Here is an 18,704-nt window from a genome sequence, read left to right as displayed (position 1 = left end):
CTGTCCGGCACTGATCCACATGGCTTTCTCAGCGATGGCCAGATGGCCTATAACTGCAGGCTACAACTCATTCATTGTCCATTTAAGTTACTGGCTCCCCATTCACTCTCAGCCAGATGCTGGGATGGATGGGATCACAATGTCAAATCACACATATCATTAATTCAACAGCATTTTAACTGAGAGAACTAGAGGACTACATTTTACTGAGGACAGAGGAAATATCAACCCAACTATACTATATAGGCTTTCATATTCAATACAATTCTAGCCTACTTATTGTTAAAACATAGTCTGAGTCTCCAAGTTGCTCATAATGTTACTTACTAAGTGCTAAGCAAACCTTGGTTTGGCTGTATAAACATCGTGTGCAATGGGTGGATCAAAGTTAAGATGTTATCTAGGCTCCCCAGGGGATTCTGGGTAGCTACTCAGTCTAGCCATGGGACAGAACTTCCGAAGGGTCCCAGACTTTAAGAACTTCCTCAGCATGATAAGATGAAGTGCATTAGACAAAAAAGAGATAACGGTTATGTATATTCTGTGATTCTAATATCATCGATTGATGGATAATCAGAAAATTAACCCTTTTATGGCTGCAGAGCCTGAAATGGTTTACAGGACTGGCTTGAGAAGATGTCTCAAATACATTCCTTATATTAGCCTGTATTCATAGGCTATAGCTAGCCTAGGCATGAATTCTAGCTTCTGTCGCCTACATACGGAGAAGGTGGAGAAGCAGGAAGCCTTCAATTGACTCATTAATGTCAGGGTGTCTCAGAATAAACGTAAATTAGGCAACTGGGTTAATGTAGCATGGATTGTGTGTGCAACCTCGTGGATTACATAGTTTAAATAACGCAGTGTGTGGAACTTCCAAGTTTAAGATCTGGCCACTAGTTTTCTTTGATCCGGCAGGCCTGTAACGGTAACAGAAACCTTACCTGTGACATCTGCGGTCTGAGGTTGATCTCCTTCAGGTTGATGGTGTGGGGTCTCAGGTTGTTGAGCAGCTGACACAGCAGCACCCCGTCGCGCAGGGTCTGCGCCAGGTCGAACGCTTGCGCCCGTTCCCCCGTAACCCGGTGGTTCGCAGGGAGCACCTTGCAACTAATCAGCCACAGAGCGCACTGCCTCCAGTACTCCATAATGATAGACAGTGATTTTGAAAATGAATTAAACTACTCTGTCAAATCTTAAAACGGGTGTTACAACATGGCAAACTAAAGAATATGCATTCAAACTAAAGTAATCTAAAGCGATGTCCTTCTCGAGCGTCGTGGATGAGGCGCGCGCGTCAGTGCAGCTGCAGTGTGTGCGCTCGTGCTTTGGACCTTTGGCAGCAAAACTTGTCTCACGCACGTTATATGCATCACAGCAACTTCCTCTTCCTTCTTTACAGATTCTAAACCAAATAGGCTGTAAATATGACTGACAAGTGAACCTATACTGATAGGAACCTAGTGAGGCTCAACTTGAGTCATAGAAAAGGCAAATTTGACTCTGAAGCACGGATGAAGATAGCACTGATATTGCAGATAGAATAGTTGTCCACTAGGTTAATTGTCCACACAAACAATTAAATAGCAGTGCTGCAATTCTACCAGATTTATATACATAAAAAATCAGTTAGTTGGTTTATTTTTAATCCAGAAGTGAATATGTATTTTCAGCCGAATGTCTTGCAGACATTCCATATGGATTTAACAGCTTTGAAGAGTATGGGTGACTGTTAGCCGAATTTTTAATCTGAAGGATTTTGTAAAAGACTGGTCTCTTTGTTTCAAAATAATTAGGAAATATCTCAAAGAGGATAACGAGTTTCTTATCGTGCATGGAGAGATTTTCAAGGGGCACCCTAGTCAACAGATCAATACGACCATCTGGGAATCTGTGTCTGAAGTCTTTTGAAAACTCAAATTTATTCACTACCTCGTACAGCCCAAGAATATAGCCTACAGACCCTTTCATCAAAGGTAGAGCGTGAACGCATGTATTTGCATCCATCGGGCCATGGGAAGTATTGTGACATATAACGTTGAAGGTGACAGAAGCCTTAAGTCGTCAGTAAAGGTGTGCACTTTGCACTATATGTGTGCAAGGTGTCACAAAATGTAACCTACCTTTCTAAGTCAATCATATTTATTATGTCCTTTTTGTTATTATTTTTCTTCGTTTTACAATGGTCAATTGAGTGGAAATTTCGTCAGAACTCTAACTAGCCTACTTCACGTTGCGAGGTTTCTCTCGCAGAAAACGTTTCTCTCTTGTAGTCCTCGCCTCTGCTGCTCACGTTCGACCAATCCAAAGCTTGGGTCTCAGCAGGGGCGTGTTCTCCTCCTCCTCCTCCTCATCAGCAGGCGTTCCTCCTGACTGGCTAACACGTCATCGCTACAACAGATCTCTCTGGTAGCAGGATAGAGAGATGCGCCAGGCACGTTAGCCATGGTGTTGGCAGTATGCTTACATCTCAGTGATCCTCGCAGTGCGCTTGTCCAAGAGATTCGACTCCATGAAGTACGGAGGCGTTCTTTACGCACAATATTTCTGAAGCCTAATTCGATCGAAGCGTTTCATGATAACGATTTAACATATAGATTCTAGAGAATTTCAAGGTAAGGCAAGGCAAGGTAATCGTTGAATGTCCATAACATCTTTGCATCAATGGTAGTGTAGCCCTGTATGACAGTTCTGTATGCTTCTTGATCTGAAGTGTATCTCCATTGTCGCCTATTGAATGTAGCCTGTAGGCCGTGATTTTAATGTAGGACATTAAGCTCTAATGCCTGATGAGAAGTTATTCTGTCTGTTCTAGATGGCCTTGGCTCTGGCCGACAGAGCTTTAGGAGCCATCATTGGATCAGCTGTTGCGGATGCAGCAGGTAATGGACACTTTCAAAGTCAGAAACCGAAACGAACTGAAAAGCATATTGCGAAATATTGTAAAATGTAGGTTCATATATATACAATATTTAGCTAATCCAGGCATCCTGCAGACGGGATAGCGTCACACCTGTAGCTACAGAGGAGCGTGTTCCTCCACTTCGGGACCATAATGAAGCCTACAGTAGCCTACTTATCTCTGAACTCATTCCCCCGCTGTTAGCCCAGCCGCTCCACTGGGTGTACGACCTAGAGAAACTGGCAGGCCTTCTGGCCCAGGACCCTCAGCCCGAGTTCCGTCCTCAGTCCGCGAACCCCTTCTACAGGAGGGATACAGGCATGCAGACCTGTTATGGAGACCAAGCCTACGTGCTCCTGGAGTCCCTGTCGGAATGTGGAGGTAGTATTTTTATACTATGACTATAGCATAGGCTATGTCAGTTACTTTATGTTTGATACAGTTTGATACTATCTTTGATGATCTCACAGATTGCATGACTATTTGCGTGAATCTCCTGGTGTTAACTAACCAGGTCTGAATGTCGATGACTTGAGGAAGCGGACATACAAGTTCTTTGGACCTGGGTCAGAGTATGACACCGCTTTCAATGACCCCTACAAAGATAAAGGAGGTGAGTAAAGTCTACTAATGAAAGATGTATTGTACACTCTTCATTTACCGGACAGAATTTCTGTAAGAATTGCGTTTTTTTTTATCATATTGCGTATAAGGACCTAGACCCCAATTGCCCATCGAGGGACCGTGGAGACATGCAAGTTTAAAGAGCTTCATAAAAAATGTGGACGCAGGCAAAGAGGAGACAGGTAAACAATTTTATGCTTCATCAATATGTACGACTTATATCTTATTTCCTAGCGTATTAAAGTAAACGTAATGTCACTTACAGGCTGTGATGCAGACTTTCAGATGGACGGGATAACTAAACTGGCTCCTATTGTGGCTTTCTATGCTGGGAAGCCTTGCATGCTGGAGAAGGTTGAGGAGGCCATCCGCGTCACCCAGAACAGTGATGACTGTGTGGCAGAGACCCTGGCAGCAGCCAGGTTAGTATGCCGCAGCCTGTACATAGTTACGCCATTGTGCTGTTTTGAATTGTGCAATGATTCCAGTTCCCTTTGAAGATTAATGAAGTCAACTTTCTGTCTATCTATCCACCTATCCATTGTGTTCCTGTGAGGAAATGGCACTCAAAGTGACAGGACCAGAATAGCAAGGTGTAGAGTTCGATATAGCATCATGTACAGTAAAAGCAACATGGCTTGATTTTTCTGGAAGGATCCTGGAGCATTTTATCCTGAATGGTCCCGATCCAAAAGCCTTGGATTCTGTGCTTGATCAGCTCACTGACCCGGAGAGAAAGCAGCCCCAGGAGCTGGACAAAGCCGTGGCTGGTATGTGAGGCACGCAGCACTGTAGCTTTACAACACTCGTGTCATGTGACATGGTCAGTCATGGAGCGCAAGGCCTTTTGCATTCCTGTAGGACAACTGGCCACAGACATCAGTCTTCTCAGGGTGTGCTTTCGCATGTTAAACTTGTATATCAAATTTTTGATATTTTATATATATCATATACTTTTTTTTTAATATAAAAATAAGCTAGTGTTGATTATCTGGTATTTTAAATGATTTTGCATTAAAAAAAAACACAAAAGTGCAGAATTATAGTGAGAATATAACACATTTCTTATCAATGTTGCTCATTCAGGACACCTTTATCAAGTGAAGGAGAATTTATCCAAGACTCCACAGGAAGTGATCCCCACTGTGTTTGCGAACCACTGAGGTACAGTAAGATGATCACCTCTCTTTGCTCTCTACATCAGCAGGCAGGATCAGTCTGTTCTTGTGACACGCCTTTTACAGAACGGTGTCAGTAGTTTGTAATTTGAGGAAACAGAGGACGATAAGTCTTCAAGCTGGGTTTACATACAAGTACTTTACCACAGCCAAGACTGTTTTAAACAGTTCTCAAACTGCACTTCTAAATATTTGACATGTCAAATCTTCAAGACTCCAGTTTGAGGACAGAGAGACATTCTAGAACAACAATTCTAAAACTGCTTAAAGCGTCTTGGTTGTGTGTGAACCCATCTGAAAGATACCATTACATCTTGCTCTTACTCTCTCCTCTGTGGGCCCCTAGTTTTGCCTGGTGCCTTCCAGGCAGCACTGCATGGAGTCCTGACGGCCAAGGAGTACGACCAGGCCATCAGGGACACCATGCGCTGTGGAGGGTGCACATCCAGCAGGGGCTCCTTCATTGGGGCCTGTCTCGGGGCTCAGGTGTGGACACTACCAGGGATCTCTTTGATTTGTGTTAATAATGAATGACCATGTTAAGTCTTCATCAGCTATTGCGGCAAGGCTGACTTCATTGAAAGCAAGCAGAATGACTGTATTGTAGTAAATGCAATACAGTAATACTTGCCTGAATCGGTGTCCATGAGCTGAAAAGAAAGACATTCTGAAGATGTGTTGCTTTTTGATTTTCACAGATTGGGCTTCAGGGAATCCCGAACTCATGGAAGACCAAGACGCTTCGCTACAACGCTCTACTAGAACACGCAAAGAAAGTCACTGAGCGCCACCAAGTATATTCATGTGTTTAGTTAGCATAACTAAGGGTGTAACAATCTAGTGAAACTAGAACATCTTCAGCGACTGTTGAGCTTTGTCAGAACACTAAATGAAGGATCCTGCATAAACTACACAGTAGGGCTGGAACTAGATGCGTGTGCTTATGCTAAGTCACAATATGCTCTACTGAAGATGTTGCTTCTTGTTGTAATGACGGCATTTATAAAATAAAGCCATCCCTAAAATACATCATGAAATGTCATATCTATGTCTAATATATATATATATATTTATAATTATATAATTATTATTAATCGTATGTGTGTGTGTATCTATCTATCTATCTATCTATCTATGTATATATATGTGTGTGTATGTGTGTATATACACACACACATAAGAATTTTATTATTATTATTATTATTATTATTAAAAATCATTTTAAATGTATCACTATGATAATACATTTTGCGTTTGGGTAATTGCTGTAACCAAAGCTATTTGTACTCAACCGGACGCCGTAGTTGTTCTATCTGACGAAAGCTTGTGGAAACACGGGGATAACATGGCAGGTAGAGGGGCGAAGCAGAGCCGCTCCGGCGGTGGCCTTCCCGGTAGGAAAGGAGCAGGTGACCAGGAGGAAGAGGAGCAACCTCTTCGGGCTGTGCTGATCGCTGACAGCTTCAACCGGAGATTTTTCCCCATCTCCAAAGACCAGCCCAGAGTACGTATGCATGTCGGAATGACAGCGCTGCATGAGCGAGGTTGTGGCTAGTGGCAGCTAATGTTAGCCAGCTAGCTGATTAGCATCAATACAGCAGACATGTGTATGCTTTGCTAGCTAGTAGCAGTTAGCTACATAATGAACATGTGAAAACATCGATTTGAAACTATAGACAGAGTGACAGATCCAGAGTGAGCGAAGAAGGATGCAAGTTGCGCTTGCTAGCTAGGAGCGAGAGCCAACACTACGACCACCAGCGAGCTAGTGAACAGCACAGGTGTCAATTCACACTGCTGTTTATCCAGTAGCTATCCATCAGCGCGTTAGTAAGAAGACTGAAAAATACCACCTCATTGATATCGATTTTTAATATGGACCTCTAAGATGGGTCTGGAATTTAAAAAAAAATGAATTGATGAATTGACACAATAAAAGACAGACCTGCCATTAGATTTATGCCTCTTTATAAATACAAAGACCAACGAAGTTTCATAATAATATTGATGTCACACGTGTCCTTCCCTCCTAGCTAATCCTTCTGAATACAATGACTAATAACAAGAGTGTTGTGCCGCTCCCTGGCTGCTGTGTTTGTGTTATCTAGGCTCTACTGCCACTTGGCAATGTGGCCATGATAGACTACACCCTTGAGTTCCTGACTTCCACCGGTGTACAGGAAACATTTGTCTTCTGCTGTTGGATGTCCAATAAGATCAAGGAACACTTGCTGTAAGCATCCTCGTTCTTGTCACATCTCTTAACGTCTAACCCTTAACGTCTCACTTTTCCTGAAAGTGGTAACATCTTTTATGTTGACTCTTGTTTTGTTTTTTTTCTTCACAGTAAATCGAAATGGTGCCGACCGACGTCTCCCAATGTAGTCCACATCATCACCTCTGACCTGTACCGTTCCCTAGGCGACGTACTGAGGGACGTAGATGCCAAGAATCTGGTCCGCTCCGACTTTGTGCTCGTCTACGGAGACGTGGTGTCAAACATCGACGTCAGTCAGGCCCTGCAGGAGCACAGGTGAGGAACTCCACACACTTGCTCTCTCACGTAACGTCAGGCCTGTGGGCTCTTCTCATGTTGACATAATCACTAACACTGTGTCCTAACTGCTTGCGACGCGAGCAACAGAGCGCGACATCGCATGCTTGCTGTCCTAACTGAAACCGTTAAATTTCCTGTTCTATTACGTCATTTGTCTATATTCCCAACTGAAGACAGTTAAAGAACGAACGCCTGTCAACGCGAGCGACAGGAGGAAAATAGGAACAGGGCGAGCGTCAAAAGGGCAGTTAAAACATTGCGCCGCTTCGCGATGCGTTGCTCGCGTCCAGTTAGGACATAACAACAGAAAACAAAGCATTTTGTCGCTGACGCTCACTCGCGTCGCGTGTAGTTAGGACACGGTGTAACGATACGACCCCCTCTGCTGTCCTAGGGAATGCTTTGTTTTCACCGCTTTGGCTTCTGTTTGTGTCCTCGAAGGCATCGTCGTAAAATGGAGAAGAACATCTCCGTGATGACCATGATCTTCAAAGAGTCTTCGCCGGGACACAAGTCACGCTGTGAGGAGGACGACATCATCGTCGCCATGGACAGCAAGAGCAAACGCGTTCTACATTATCAGAAGACTCAAGGGCTGAAGAAGCTACAGTTCCCCATGGTAAGCACTGACCCGCACTGCTCACCAGCATTTCGTTCTTGACCTCTATGTATTCTTTGGACAAATGCTAATACGGCTACGAAAAGCCCTGCGTAGATTTAGTAATAACTATTGTATTCTGTCCCTTTGTTACGCAGAACATTTTCCACAGCGGAAGTGATGAGTTTGAAATCAGACATGACCTGCTGGACTGTCACATCAGCATCTGCTCGCCTCAGGTAAAGCGCTGTCCTCAGGTAAAGCGCTGTCCTCAGGTAAAGCGCTGTCCTCAGGTAAAGCGCTGTCGAGACTCTCAACACGCAGCATGATGCTGTAACCCACGTACGACTAATGAGCAACGGACTGGGGTCCGCGGCGGTGTTAGCGGTCTAAGCATCGGGTTCCGGCGCAGCTGCGCACCGAGGACCGGGGCTCGAGCCCTGGTCTCACCGGAGCCCACAGGCGAGTGGCGTATCGGGGGTTAGTTTGATTTCGGCGCGAGGGTCCGCCGCTCTACGGCGTCTGGTGTCGGAGTCACGGCCGCTGGGTTGTGTGACGGACCCTCAGCAGCGACGGGACAATTGGACAATAGCTCGGGTGTAATTGACCAAATTGTGTGAAAAAGGACAATGGGAAATTGCTTTTGTGTGTGTGTGTGTGTGTGTGTGTGTGTTGCATTTTTAGGTTGCCGAGCTCTTCACAGACAACTTTGACTACCAGACAAGGAACGACTTTGTAAGAGGAATTCTGGTTAATGAGGAGGTATGTTAAAACAGTCCCATTCAAAATCGATTGACATGTTCCATATTGATTCATCATGAATCATTCATCAAATCTGCATTAATTAAATAATGTAGTTTTACCATATAATGCTGAATAGAAAGATATATGGATACTTTAGTTTTTATCCCTGAGGGGAAATAGTTGAAATATGTTATATTATTATAATATGTTATCCCCTCCCTCTGCAGATCCTGGGTAACCAGATCCACATGTACGTGACTAAGGACGGCTATGGCGCCCGCGTGTCCAACCTGCTCATGTATGACTCTGTGTCCTCGGACATGGTGCGGCGCTGGGTCTACCCCATCACCCCCGAGGCCAACTTCACCGACCAGGAGGGGCGCGGCTGCACGCACTCCCGCCACAACGTGTACCGGGGGTCAGGGGTCAGCCTGGGCCACGGGAGTCAGATGGAGGAGAACATTCTGATTGGCTGCGACACCAGCATCGGGGCCAACTGTCACATCTCCAACAGTGTCATCGGCAACAACTGCACCATAGGTGGCGTACCCACGTTGACCCTGACCCTACCTACATTGACCTTAACCCTACCCACGTTGACCCTAATCCTAACGACATTGACCCTAATCCTAACCCTAACCCTACCCACATTGACCCTAACCTTACCCACAGTGTCCAGATGTGGATTTTAATCTACTTCTGCCTTGTTTAAATGAATGATGTCAGCCTGTATGACCTTGTCAAAGTTGAGAAACCCCTGTCCTTCCCTCTGCCAGGGGACAACGTGGTGCTGGACCGCGCCTACATCTGGAACAACGTCCACATCGCCGACCACGTGGAGATCAGCCAGTCTGTGGTGTGTGACGGCGTCCAGGTCAGAGAGGGCGTCCGGCTCAGCAAGCAGTGCGTCCTGGCGTATAATGTAAGCAAAGCTTCCCGCTCAGTTTCAAGTATGTGCACAGTGCTAACGAAGACAGATTACTGTACCTCCATGATACCGGATAGAAGACCACGTTTACAGCGGCGACGCTTCTTACAAAGTCTCAGTGTGATTCCCACTGTCCATTTAAATGTTATGCGCTTAAACCCGCTATGCACATTGTGTCCTGTCCGCAGGTGGTGATAGGACCGAGTATCTCTCTCCCAGAATGCACTGTGGTGTCCATGCACCACCCGGAGGAGGTGGACGACGACGACGACGACGAGTTCCTGAGTGACGAGGGCGAGGCGGGCGCCAGCAAAGACAAGGCCAAGCAGAAGGGTACGGCACCCCGCCGCCATTGACGCCAGTTGAGCCGCGTTCACATGCAGCCAGGGGTCAAAGTTCACTTTTTAGCTCGCCAAATGTCTGGGAGATGAAAAATTGTACCCGCCAAATCTTATTTTTCCCCCAGCCAAAAAAATTAATTTATATGAAGCCTTTTTGTGTCACATAGACATACAGTACATTTAATCAGCATAATAACATGTTATGGTGGTGAATAAAAACAGTGGTCAGAGCAGATTCCACAATTCCACAGCACAGGTGGTGTGTCCTGTCCCCAACTGAAAATATTGATCTAGTGAGTAGTCAACCCATTGTTAAATAACAAACTACTAAGATGTTCCATTATAGGAATGAGCCCTATAACTATACCAGCTAGGCAAGCTGACTTTGCTAGCTACCTAACCTAGCCCTAATGATATTGTACTGCTCGTTTGCTGTGCAACATAGCAACTGACAAGTTGTTAATACATATTTCACAACACTGGTTATTCTAGCCAGCAATCCCAAATAAATGTGACGCTTGTTTGGCTGTCTGGCACAATATGGTTAGCTACATTAGCTAGCTAACGTTAGATAGTCACGAGTCCCAGTCAGCTAACGTAGCATAGCTTTAGATCACAAGTTTGCTTGCTGTGAATAGCCTACATATGTTGGTTCACCTGTCAACACAACAGAAATGTTAGCCAGTTAGCCTAGTAACTGTACCTTGCACGCTAGAGATAGGCCCCCAAATGATTTTACAGCTCGTTTTGTTTGATGCACAACAACAAGCAGATCCACCGAGAGTGCTCTTTTTAAGCACCATTCATTCACTTGTGCGCTCACTTCCAAAACATACACGCCAAATGAAAAATATACCTGCATTTGGTGCTTGCCGGGTGTTAATTTCGAACCCTGCGTACAGCAGCCGGCCAGGAATGAGATGCTAGCTTTAGAACGTTGTCGTGAGACTTTCACTTTCCATAAGATTCAACAGGTTGAATCTGCAAGAACTGCTTGAAAGCGTCTTGGCTGTTGTGCACGAACCTGGCTTTACTTTACTATTCAAGGTCCGCCTGTACTAACGCCACCCTCTCCCGCTCAGCGTTCAACCCTGCAGAAGTGGGGGCAGAGGGCGAAGGCTACATCTGGAAGGTCAGCAGTTTGGACGACACGGAGGATGATGAACTGGCCCAGTGTCTGTGGGGTGAGGCCTTGCCCAGTCATTTGGCATGACTGGCTAGCCAGGCTAGCCTTTGGCATGAAATACGATGTAGCGTTCGATTCACATTTAAGAACTACACTTCCCACAGTCCAAAGAGAGGCGGCGCCTGAGTGAATGAATATGTGTGTGTGTGTATATGTGTGTGTGTATATGTGTGTGTGTGTGTTCTGGTCCTCGTGTCCCAGGGCTGGTGTTGAACCCTGACCCAGAGAGTGACAGCGAGAGCGAGGCCAGCGAGGGATCCCAGGACCCTGGCAGCCACAGCATGTCCCCGGAGATGGACGATGTCAAAGGTGAGGGGGTCACGACCTTTGTCCTACCACCTGCTGCACTGTACACACAGAAACAGAGACGTCTCCCTCTCTGACTCCCACTCTGTGCGTGTCATAGTTTTCCAGATGGAGGTCTTGGGGACCCTGCAGAGGGGACTGGAAGAGAACATCGGCTGTGACAATCTTGTCCTAGAGATCAACTCTCTAAAGTGAGCGGCTGCAGCTACCCGGCACAAATGTTGTGACTGAAAAAGAACGCGATGCTTTTCGAAGCCAGTTTCTGATGAGCTTTCGATGTCCCCGGTGTAATTTTCAAAACACTTTTCCGTATTCGAATTTGTCGTATCAGCAGATGTGTGCTCCTCCCCCCAGGTACGCCTACAACATCACTCTGAAGGAGGTGATGCAGATCCTGACCAGGGTGGTCCTGGAGTTCCCCTTCCAACAGCAGGGTCCGCAGATCACCACGCCCCAGTACAGCTCTCTCCTCCTGCCCGTACGCTCAAACTTCTCTGTCCGCCGTCCAAATATGTCCCTGAGAGAGACAGAGCAGGATGTACTGTAGGTAGAAATCAAAACCGTGTTTTTTTTTGGGGGGTCTTTCCTCTCAGCTGTTGAAGAAGTGGGCGCCGGTGTTTAAGAACTACGTGAAGAGGGCGCAGGACCACCTGGACTGCTTGTCGGCCCTGGAGGAGCTGTTCCTGGAGCAGGACTCACACTGGGGCGCCATGGTGAAGGTTAGCGTCTGGACCAAGACGAGCCCTGTCTTCGTAGAATATTCACCTCCTCTTTATCTTCTTCATTATATGGTTCTGTATATAGACATCCCACAAATCCATATTTTATCCTCGTACTGTAATGTGTGCGGTCTGGGTATAGCATGAACCGTAAGTGCAGAACCTCCAGGTTGGAGGAGGGGAACTTGAAGGGGGTGTGATGCAGTAAGCTGTGTTGCGGTGGCGGTTCCCTGTCAGGTTCTGATGAACATGTACCAGCTGGAGATCCTGGAGGAGGAGGCCATCCTGCGCTGGTTCTCCCAGGGAGCCTCGTCAGACCAGAGCAGACGGCTGCGCAAGAACCAGGGGGTGAGTGCCGCGGCGCGGGGGGAGGAGCACGGGGGGCCCTCGAGACGGGTTCACATCGCAACAGATTTTACGGTTTCAGAATGAAATGTTTTTTTTGAGTGGCACTTGGAGCATCAAACGTTCAAAAACTGGCGTTTTAAAGATTCACCCTGTCAAATAGAAAGGCTGGCAATGTGATGGAGAGCTTCTGAGACTAGCGTCTCTTCGTGGCTGTTGTGTGTGTGTGAACCCGGCTTCAGAGGCCAACACTGCATTCAGTCCGTTTTCGGCAGGACGTCCTCTTTTAAGGTTTTTACACCACTGCATTCTAAGTCATATCGATGCGACGTAGAAGTGAGTCTGCAATTACAGAAGAGGGGGGGGGAATGCAGGAAAAAGGATAAGTGTGTTTGTAATGGTTTTACATCCTGTACCTTCTGTGTTTGAGCACCAAACGTTGTTTCTCCGGTCGCACGCAGCTTCAGAAGTTCATCAAGTGGCTGGAGGAGGCCGAGGACGAGTCGTCCCAGGACGAGGACAAGTGACGAGGAAACGCCGGCGAGGAAGGACAAGGGGGATACAAAGACTCTAGTTTTGAGTTTGAATCTGCATTTCCTCTGTGGTGGACAGTTGCTTCTTCCTGTGGCAGCTCCCTGTATAGCTTCTCCGTTGGCCATTGGTCTTGTAGACTAACGTTAACTGACTTGGTGTACTACGCTGTGCCACGTATATGAAGGGCTACCTTAAATGTCAACACCTGCAGTAAATAAAGTAGGATACATTGAGGATGTTACAGCATGGAGAGTGCAGCTTAATGAAACTCAGATTTACCCATATGGTTTGGCTGGACTATATTTGAGGCCAGGGTTTTAAAAAGGGGTTTATTGATTTGAAAGGCAGACACCAAGAGTAATACCATCACCATGAATAAAAGATGGACACCAGAGTGCGTCACATTTCTTCCCTGTGTCTCCTCACTGCACAGCACTGTCAGAGGAAGTCGGAGAAGATGATTGGCTGTTCATTTAAGTTCATAATCCAATGTTTGGATATACTGATTAGTAGCGAAGTATATCGTGTTCTCAACTTCACAGTGATCTAAGCACCTTTTTTGTGTTTCTCTAATGTTATACTTGGATTGGTTGGTTATCTTACAAGGAATGTTATAAGAATGACACAAAAGTAAAGGAACAATTCTGAATTTCAAAATGAAAATAATTGCTCTACACGCTCCAGTATTTGTTACTGAAAATAAAGTTTACATCATAGCAATGTCACAACATAATTAACACAATATGGCCCTTTATGCCTGTTGTCTTTTACAACAATGTGCGGTGTGTCATCCAGACAGTAGGAAACACATACAGTACAGTAGTAGGCCTATAGTATAGACACAGACTAGTGAGGCTTCTGTGTCTCCTTCACACTGCTGAATGTGAGGCTATGGCCCAAGGACTCGGATCAAATCTATTTGGTATCACCTTGGCTCAGAATGACTCGTCGACTAATCGTCACAACTGCAGTAGTCAGTCACCACACATACGTCCACATCCTCCTACTCCCTCCTCCGACCGCCCTCCCCTCCAAACACGCTGAAGACGGCCCCCGCCAACAGCGAGGTCCCGGTGATCCCGCACGCCGCCGTCAGCGCCTTCCACAACGTGGCCGAGCTCTCGTGTCTGTCCATGAAGCTCCGGTGGTCGCCGGGCACCAGGACGTAGCGGCGGCCATCTTGCGGAGCCTGCAGCCTCATGCCCTCCCCCCCTTCCAGCACCACCTCCCCGAACCCCGTCAGCGTGGTCCCCACGCGCAGCAGCTCCTCCGTCTCCACCTGCGCCACGGGCCTCTCGCCGCTGAGGCCCTGGAGCGCCACGTTCACCAGACCCTCCTGCGCGGGCCGGACGTGGTGGTGGACCCGTTCCAGGTAGCAGCCGGAGGCCTCGAGCGGAGCCTGCACCTTCACGTACAGGTCGCTGACGTAGGCGCCAGGCGGCACCAGGCTGAAGGCCACGGCGTTGTTGGTCTCCTTCTTATTCACCTCTTTGGAGTTCCTGGGACAAGAGAGCAAGTGGCCATTATAATAGTCTTATTACGGTCATAAACTGTAAATACTGGCTCTATCTAGTTTCCATTTTCCAAACAGTTGGTGCTGAATTGCCTTGGGAAGGCCTTTAGTAACTATGTCATAAAGACATGGCTGAAACAGTGTCATATTTAGGACAAACCATGTTCTGGTGACGGAGTTCAACACTTTCCAGTTTTCATGGACAGTAATCCTCTGGATCACCCCGAAGCAGCGCGGCACAAACTTGCTGGCCAGAGGCTCGCCATCTGCCTGGACAAGCCCTGAAACAGGAACAACAGGTCTCAGCCTACATCCTCCTCTTAAAGCGTCTCTGTAGACCAACAGTCCAATTACGATTTAGTTTGTCTTCATATTTGCTTCAATCTTACCTTCTATTGCAACATACTGCAGTCTTTTGTGGGGGGATGACTTGAGAATTCTTACCAATTGTTGATCTGGTCTAAATATGGGTATCTCCTGGGTTCAGAAGAGGAAAGAATAAATAAAAATTATTGAAATTATTATTGTAGGTAGTCTACCTCTTGCATTGTATGTTTGTAGGCTATTTGCTCATGTGACTGAAGCACTTGCCTTCAGCTTTTGAATCTCGTCTTTCTTTTCTTTATAGAGGTGATAAAACAAGCCAGAGAGCGCAAAGCTTGACCCCGCTCCGATCACAACCAGGGGACTGATTAGAAAGTCGCTCATCGTCCCTCTCTGTAATGAAAACATTATATCAAAGCATGATTGTATACGTGAATGCCACCTGACCACCCAACTAAGATCAACTACTGAACAACTTACAGCTTGCTATTAGTACACTCACCTCTTATGGTAGGCGTTACCTTGTTGGAAGATTAATATGAAATTGAAAACGAAAGTGTTCTTTTGCCACAGCTGTTGTCTTGCAAGGATATTTCATTTCCTTGTTTTGAGTGCACGCTTACGTCGCCCCTCATAAGCCAATAGGAGGAGGCGAGCTACTGGGGTTAGAGAGGCTGGCATGTTGTGCAGCGACGCGTCCACTAGGTGGCAGCACTATGACGGGTTAGAGTGTGAATGTGATCTGATGTCTTGAATGTGATCTTATTTCAGTAAAGACCCCATGGTTAAGACGGTCTGAATTAAATTGCCATAAGCGGTTTCATTAGGCCCACGTGAGTGGTTGGCCACAATACAATGTGTTACACGTGTACACACACACACACAAATCCCATCTCTCACTATATCACACACTCTCACAGACACACTGCAGGGTCCGAAATTAACATTTTAGATATAAAGATTTAAAATTCTGCGCCAAATGTATTCTTTTTTCTTCTTTTTTTTTACCAGTGAAAATAAAATCTAAAATAAACCCCAAAAGTGTGACTGTAGCGAATCAGCTTGGCCTTGGCCTACTAGACCTTGTATTGTTTTAATTATCTGTGTTGTATTTGGCAACACAGAACACTAGGTGTCAGTATTGCACTTTTTAGTCGCAATTTAGAGGAGCTGATCAATTAAAGAACAAAAGTAACACTAAATTAAAGCTGCTTCGCAGCGATGAGGCGGGGCCAGGCAATTTCCGACAAGTTTAGGAGCAATAAGCGAGAGAATAGGACAAAAAGAAAGTTGACATTCCAATGTTCATTTTGTACATTCGTATCGTAAAACATTTGTAAAACATTTTGATGCGTTGTAAGCTCGATTTTGATAATTCAACAATCTGGTCAATGAGTTTGTGAATTACAGTCTGAAGATCCAGTGTAGCAAGTTTGGTGTTAATTGATTGAAAAATGTGGGATGAGATATGTTTATTAATTTTTACAGGTTTTGTTTGCTTTTCTTCATAATTGAACATTAACTTCAGCAGCTGTGTACTCAGTCAGTTGCCAATCAATCGATTTAGTCATTGTAATCCTCGGCGGGGGTTGGGTAGGGTTGCCAACAGCGATGTCTCCGATTCGTGGAGCTTGTGTTGGATTATGGGTAACGTAGTTTTCTCTGTATGAAGTGTTGGTTTCAGAGGACAGAATTAAACATATTTTAAAAAAATCAATTTTTGAGATAAAATTCTCAAAAAAAATCATACTACATCTTGGATATGTGGCTAATGTTGTCACTTTTTATGAGGACAATCAGACATTGATTTGGCGAGAATTAATAGGAACTATATACAGAACTGTTAACAGTAAAACTTTTTGATGTGCTGTGGGCTCAATTTTTCATATTTCAAAAATCTGTGAGGATCGTTTGGTGAGGACAGTCTGAAGATACAGTAGATCAATTTTGGTGTCAATTGAACTAAAAATGTGGGAGGAGATAGGTTTGATAGGTTTTACAGTTTATGAAGAAATCAGAGTGATGGACTTCAAAATTCCTGCAAGGTCAAAGCGTATGAAAGTTTTGTCTCACTTGGGCCTACATTCACGTGGTGGTTTTACAGTGATAGCACCTATGGCTGATTTGTTATGATTTTTTTAAGTTTTAAACTTTAGACTGTTGCTGTAGCGCCACCTTCAGGTTTATTGACCTACAATGCAGGTTGAGGACTTTGGGTATACTACTGGAGCTATGTGCAAATCTTGGTGATTTTTTGTCCACGGGAAGTTAGACTTCAGTGGAAGATGGGAGAATAATAATAATAATCAAGATTCCTGCAAGGTCAGAGTGTATGAAAGTTTTGTCTCACTTGGGCCTACATTCACGTGGTGGTTTTACTGTGATGGCACCTATGGCTGATTTGTTATGATTTTTTAAAGTTTTAAACTTTAGACTTTTGCTGTAGCGCCACCTTCAGCTTTATTGACCTACAATGCAGGTTGAGGACTTTGGGTTTAGTACTGGAGCTATGTGCACATTTTTGTGATTTTTTGTCCACAGGAAGTTAGACTTCAGTGGAAGATGGAGAATAATAATAATAAGTAAAACATTTTAATGCATTGTAAGCTCAATTTTGATAATTCAATAATCTGGTCAATGAGTTTGTGAATGACAGTTTGAAGATCCAGTGTAGCAACTTTAGTATTAATTGATTGAAAAATGTGGGTTACAGGTTTTGTTAGCTTTTTTTTTTCATAATTGAACATTAACTTCAGCAGCTGTGTACTCAGTCAGTTGCCAATCAATCAATTTAGTCATTGTAATCCTCGGCGGGGGTTGGGTAGGGTTGCCAACAGCGATGTCTCAGATTCGTGGAGCTTGCGTTGGATTGTGGGTAATGTAGTTTACTCTGTATGAAGTGTTGGTTTCAGAGGACAGAATTAAACATATTTTTAAAAATTCAATTTTTGAGATAAAATTCTGAAAAAAATCATACTACATCTTGGATATGTGGCCAATGTTGTCACTCTTTATGAGGATGATCAGACATTGATTTGGCGAGAATTAATAGGAACTATACAGAACTGTTAACAGTAAAACTTTTTGAAGTACTGTGGGCTCTATTTTTCATATTTCAAAAATCTGTGAGGATCGTTTGGTAAGGACAGTCTGAAGATACAGTAGATCGATTTTGGTGTCAATTGAACAAAAAATGTGGGAGGAGATAGGTTTGATAGGTTTTACAGTTTATGAAGAAATCAGAGTGATGGACTTCAAAATTCCTGCAAGGTCAAAGCGTATGAAGGTTTTGTCTCACTTGGGACTACATTCACGTGGTGGTTTTACAGTGATAGCACCTATGGCTGATTTGTTATGATTTTTTTTAAGTTTTAAACTTTAGACTGTTGCTGTAGCGCCACCTTCAGGTTTATTGACCTTCAATGCAGGTTGAGGACTTTGGGTATAGGACTGGAGCTTTGTGCAAATTTTGGCGATTTTTTGTCCATGGGAAGTTAGACTTCAGTGGAAGATGGAGAATAATAATAATAATAATATAGGCAAATACAATAGGGTTCCGGCAGCTACGCTGCCTGGCCCCTAATGATTACGGTTGGACACGGGCTCTACTGTGTTGGTCAGACTCACATAACTAATGTTCGCAGTTACACACTGTGGAAAGGGCTACATGTGGGGCCAGCAACATCGTGTTTCATGGATACGTGAGGAAAAGTCAAATTAGCCGAATTCTAGTAGGTTTGTGAGACACTCATTCGCCCAAACCTTAGAAAAATTACCTGGACAAGTGAAACAGCCGGGTAGAGCTTGGAGCCGACTTGGACAGCTGACTCTTGACTGAGGCAGCCATATTGCGCTGTGGGTCAGTTACTAGCCTGGGAGCAGCATTCAGGCGTGGGACTGAAGAC

The 18,704-nt window shown here is 45.0% G+C and overlaps 4 protein-coding genes across 4 annotated transcripts in view; 2 read left to right on the top strand and 2 right to left on the bottom strand.

Annotated features, from left to right (window-relative positions):
- The window catches only part of LOC311316244 (guanine nucleotide exchange factor VAV3-like), a 35,917-nt gene extending 34,744 nt beyond the window's left edge, over positions 1–1,173 (bottom strand). Inside the window, exon 1 of the mRNA XM_084447070.1 lies at positions 945–1,173. Within this exon, the coding sequence (XP_084303196.1) occupies positions 945–1,148 (204 nt within the window). The 5' untranslated portion in view covers positions 1,149–1,173. The remainder of the gene's footprint in view (positions 1–944) is intronic.
- A 1,284-nt stretch (positions 1,174–2,457) lies between these two features.
- selenoj (selenoprotein J) lies at positions 2,458–5,731 on the top strand. Its single transcript, XM_084447079.1, has 10 exons — positions 2,458–2,615; positions 2,816–2,882; positions 3,107–3,283; positions 3,417–3,515; positions 3,616–3,708; positions 3,792–3,948; positions 4,181–4,296; positions 4,613–4,690; positions 5,051–5,190; positions 5,403–5,731. Exons 2-10 carry the CDS (start codon positions 2,816–2,818, stop codon positions 5,514–5,516), a joined length of 1,041 nt encoding a protein of 346 aa, XP_084303205.1. The 5' UTR covers positions 2,458–2,615; the 3' UTR covers positions 5,517–5,731.
- A 308-nt stretch (positions 5,732–6,039) lies between these two features.
- Positions 6,040–13,989, top strand: eif2b5 (eukaryotic translation initiation factor 2B, subunit 5 epsilon). Its single transcript, XM_084447071.1, has 16 exons — positions 6,040–6,208; positions 6,813–6,937; positions 7,052–7,237; positions 7,703–7,880; positions 8,018–8,098; positions 8,544–8,621; positions 8,831–9,143; positions 9,380–9,525; positions 9,720–9,864; positions 10,955–11,056; positions 11,260–11,367; positions 11,465–11,555; positions 11,719–11,842; positions 11,958–12,083; positions 12,321–12,431; positions 12,890–13,989. Exons 1-16 carry the CDS (start codon positions 6,050–6,052, stop codon positions 12,953–12,955), a joined length of 2,139 nt encoding a protein of 712 aa, XP_084303197.1. The 5' UTR covers positions 6,040–6,049; the 3' UTR covers positions 12,956–13,989.
- Positions 13,966–15,394, bottom strand: mul3 (mitochondrial E3 ubiquitin protein ligase 3; the record flags this gene model as incomplete). Its single annotated transcript, XM_084446384.1, has 5 exons — positions 15,302–15,394; positions 15,067–15,192; positions 14,865–14,952; positions 14,636–14,756; positions 13,966–14,461 (listed from the first exon to the last, which is right to left on the bottom strand). Exons 2-5 carry the CDS (start codon positions 15,181–15,183, stop codon positions 13,966–13,968), a joined length of 822 nt encoding a protein of 273 aa, XP_084302510.1. The 5' UTR covers positions 15,184–15,192; positions 15,302–15,394.
- Between the last annotated feature and the right edge of the window lie 3,310 nt (positions 15,395–18,704).

The sequence above is a fragment of the Borostomias antarcticus genome, assembly GCF_949987555.1.
Source record: "Borostomias antarcticus genome assembly, chromosome: 12".
In the NCBI taxonomy this organism is placed as follows: Eukaryota; Metazoa; Chordata; class Actinopteri; order Stomiiformes; family Stomiidae; genus Borostomias; species Borostomias antarcticus.
The sequence above is the reverse complement of the archived record's forward strand: the minus strand, read 5'-3'. Positions and strand labels throughout refer to the sequence as shown.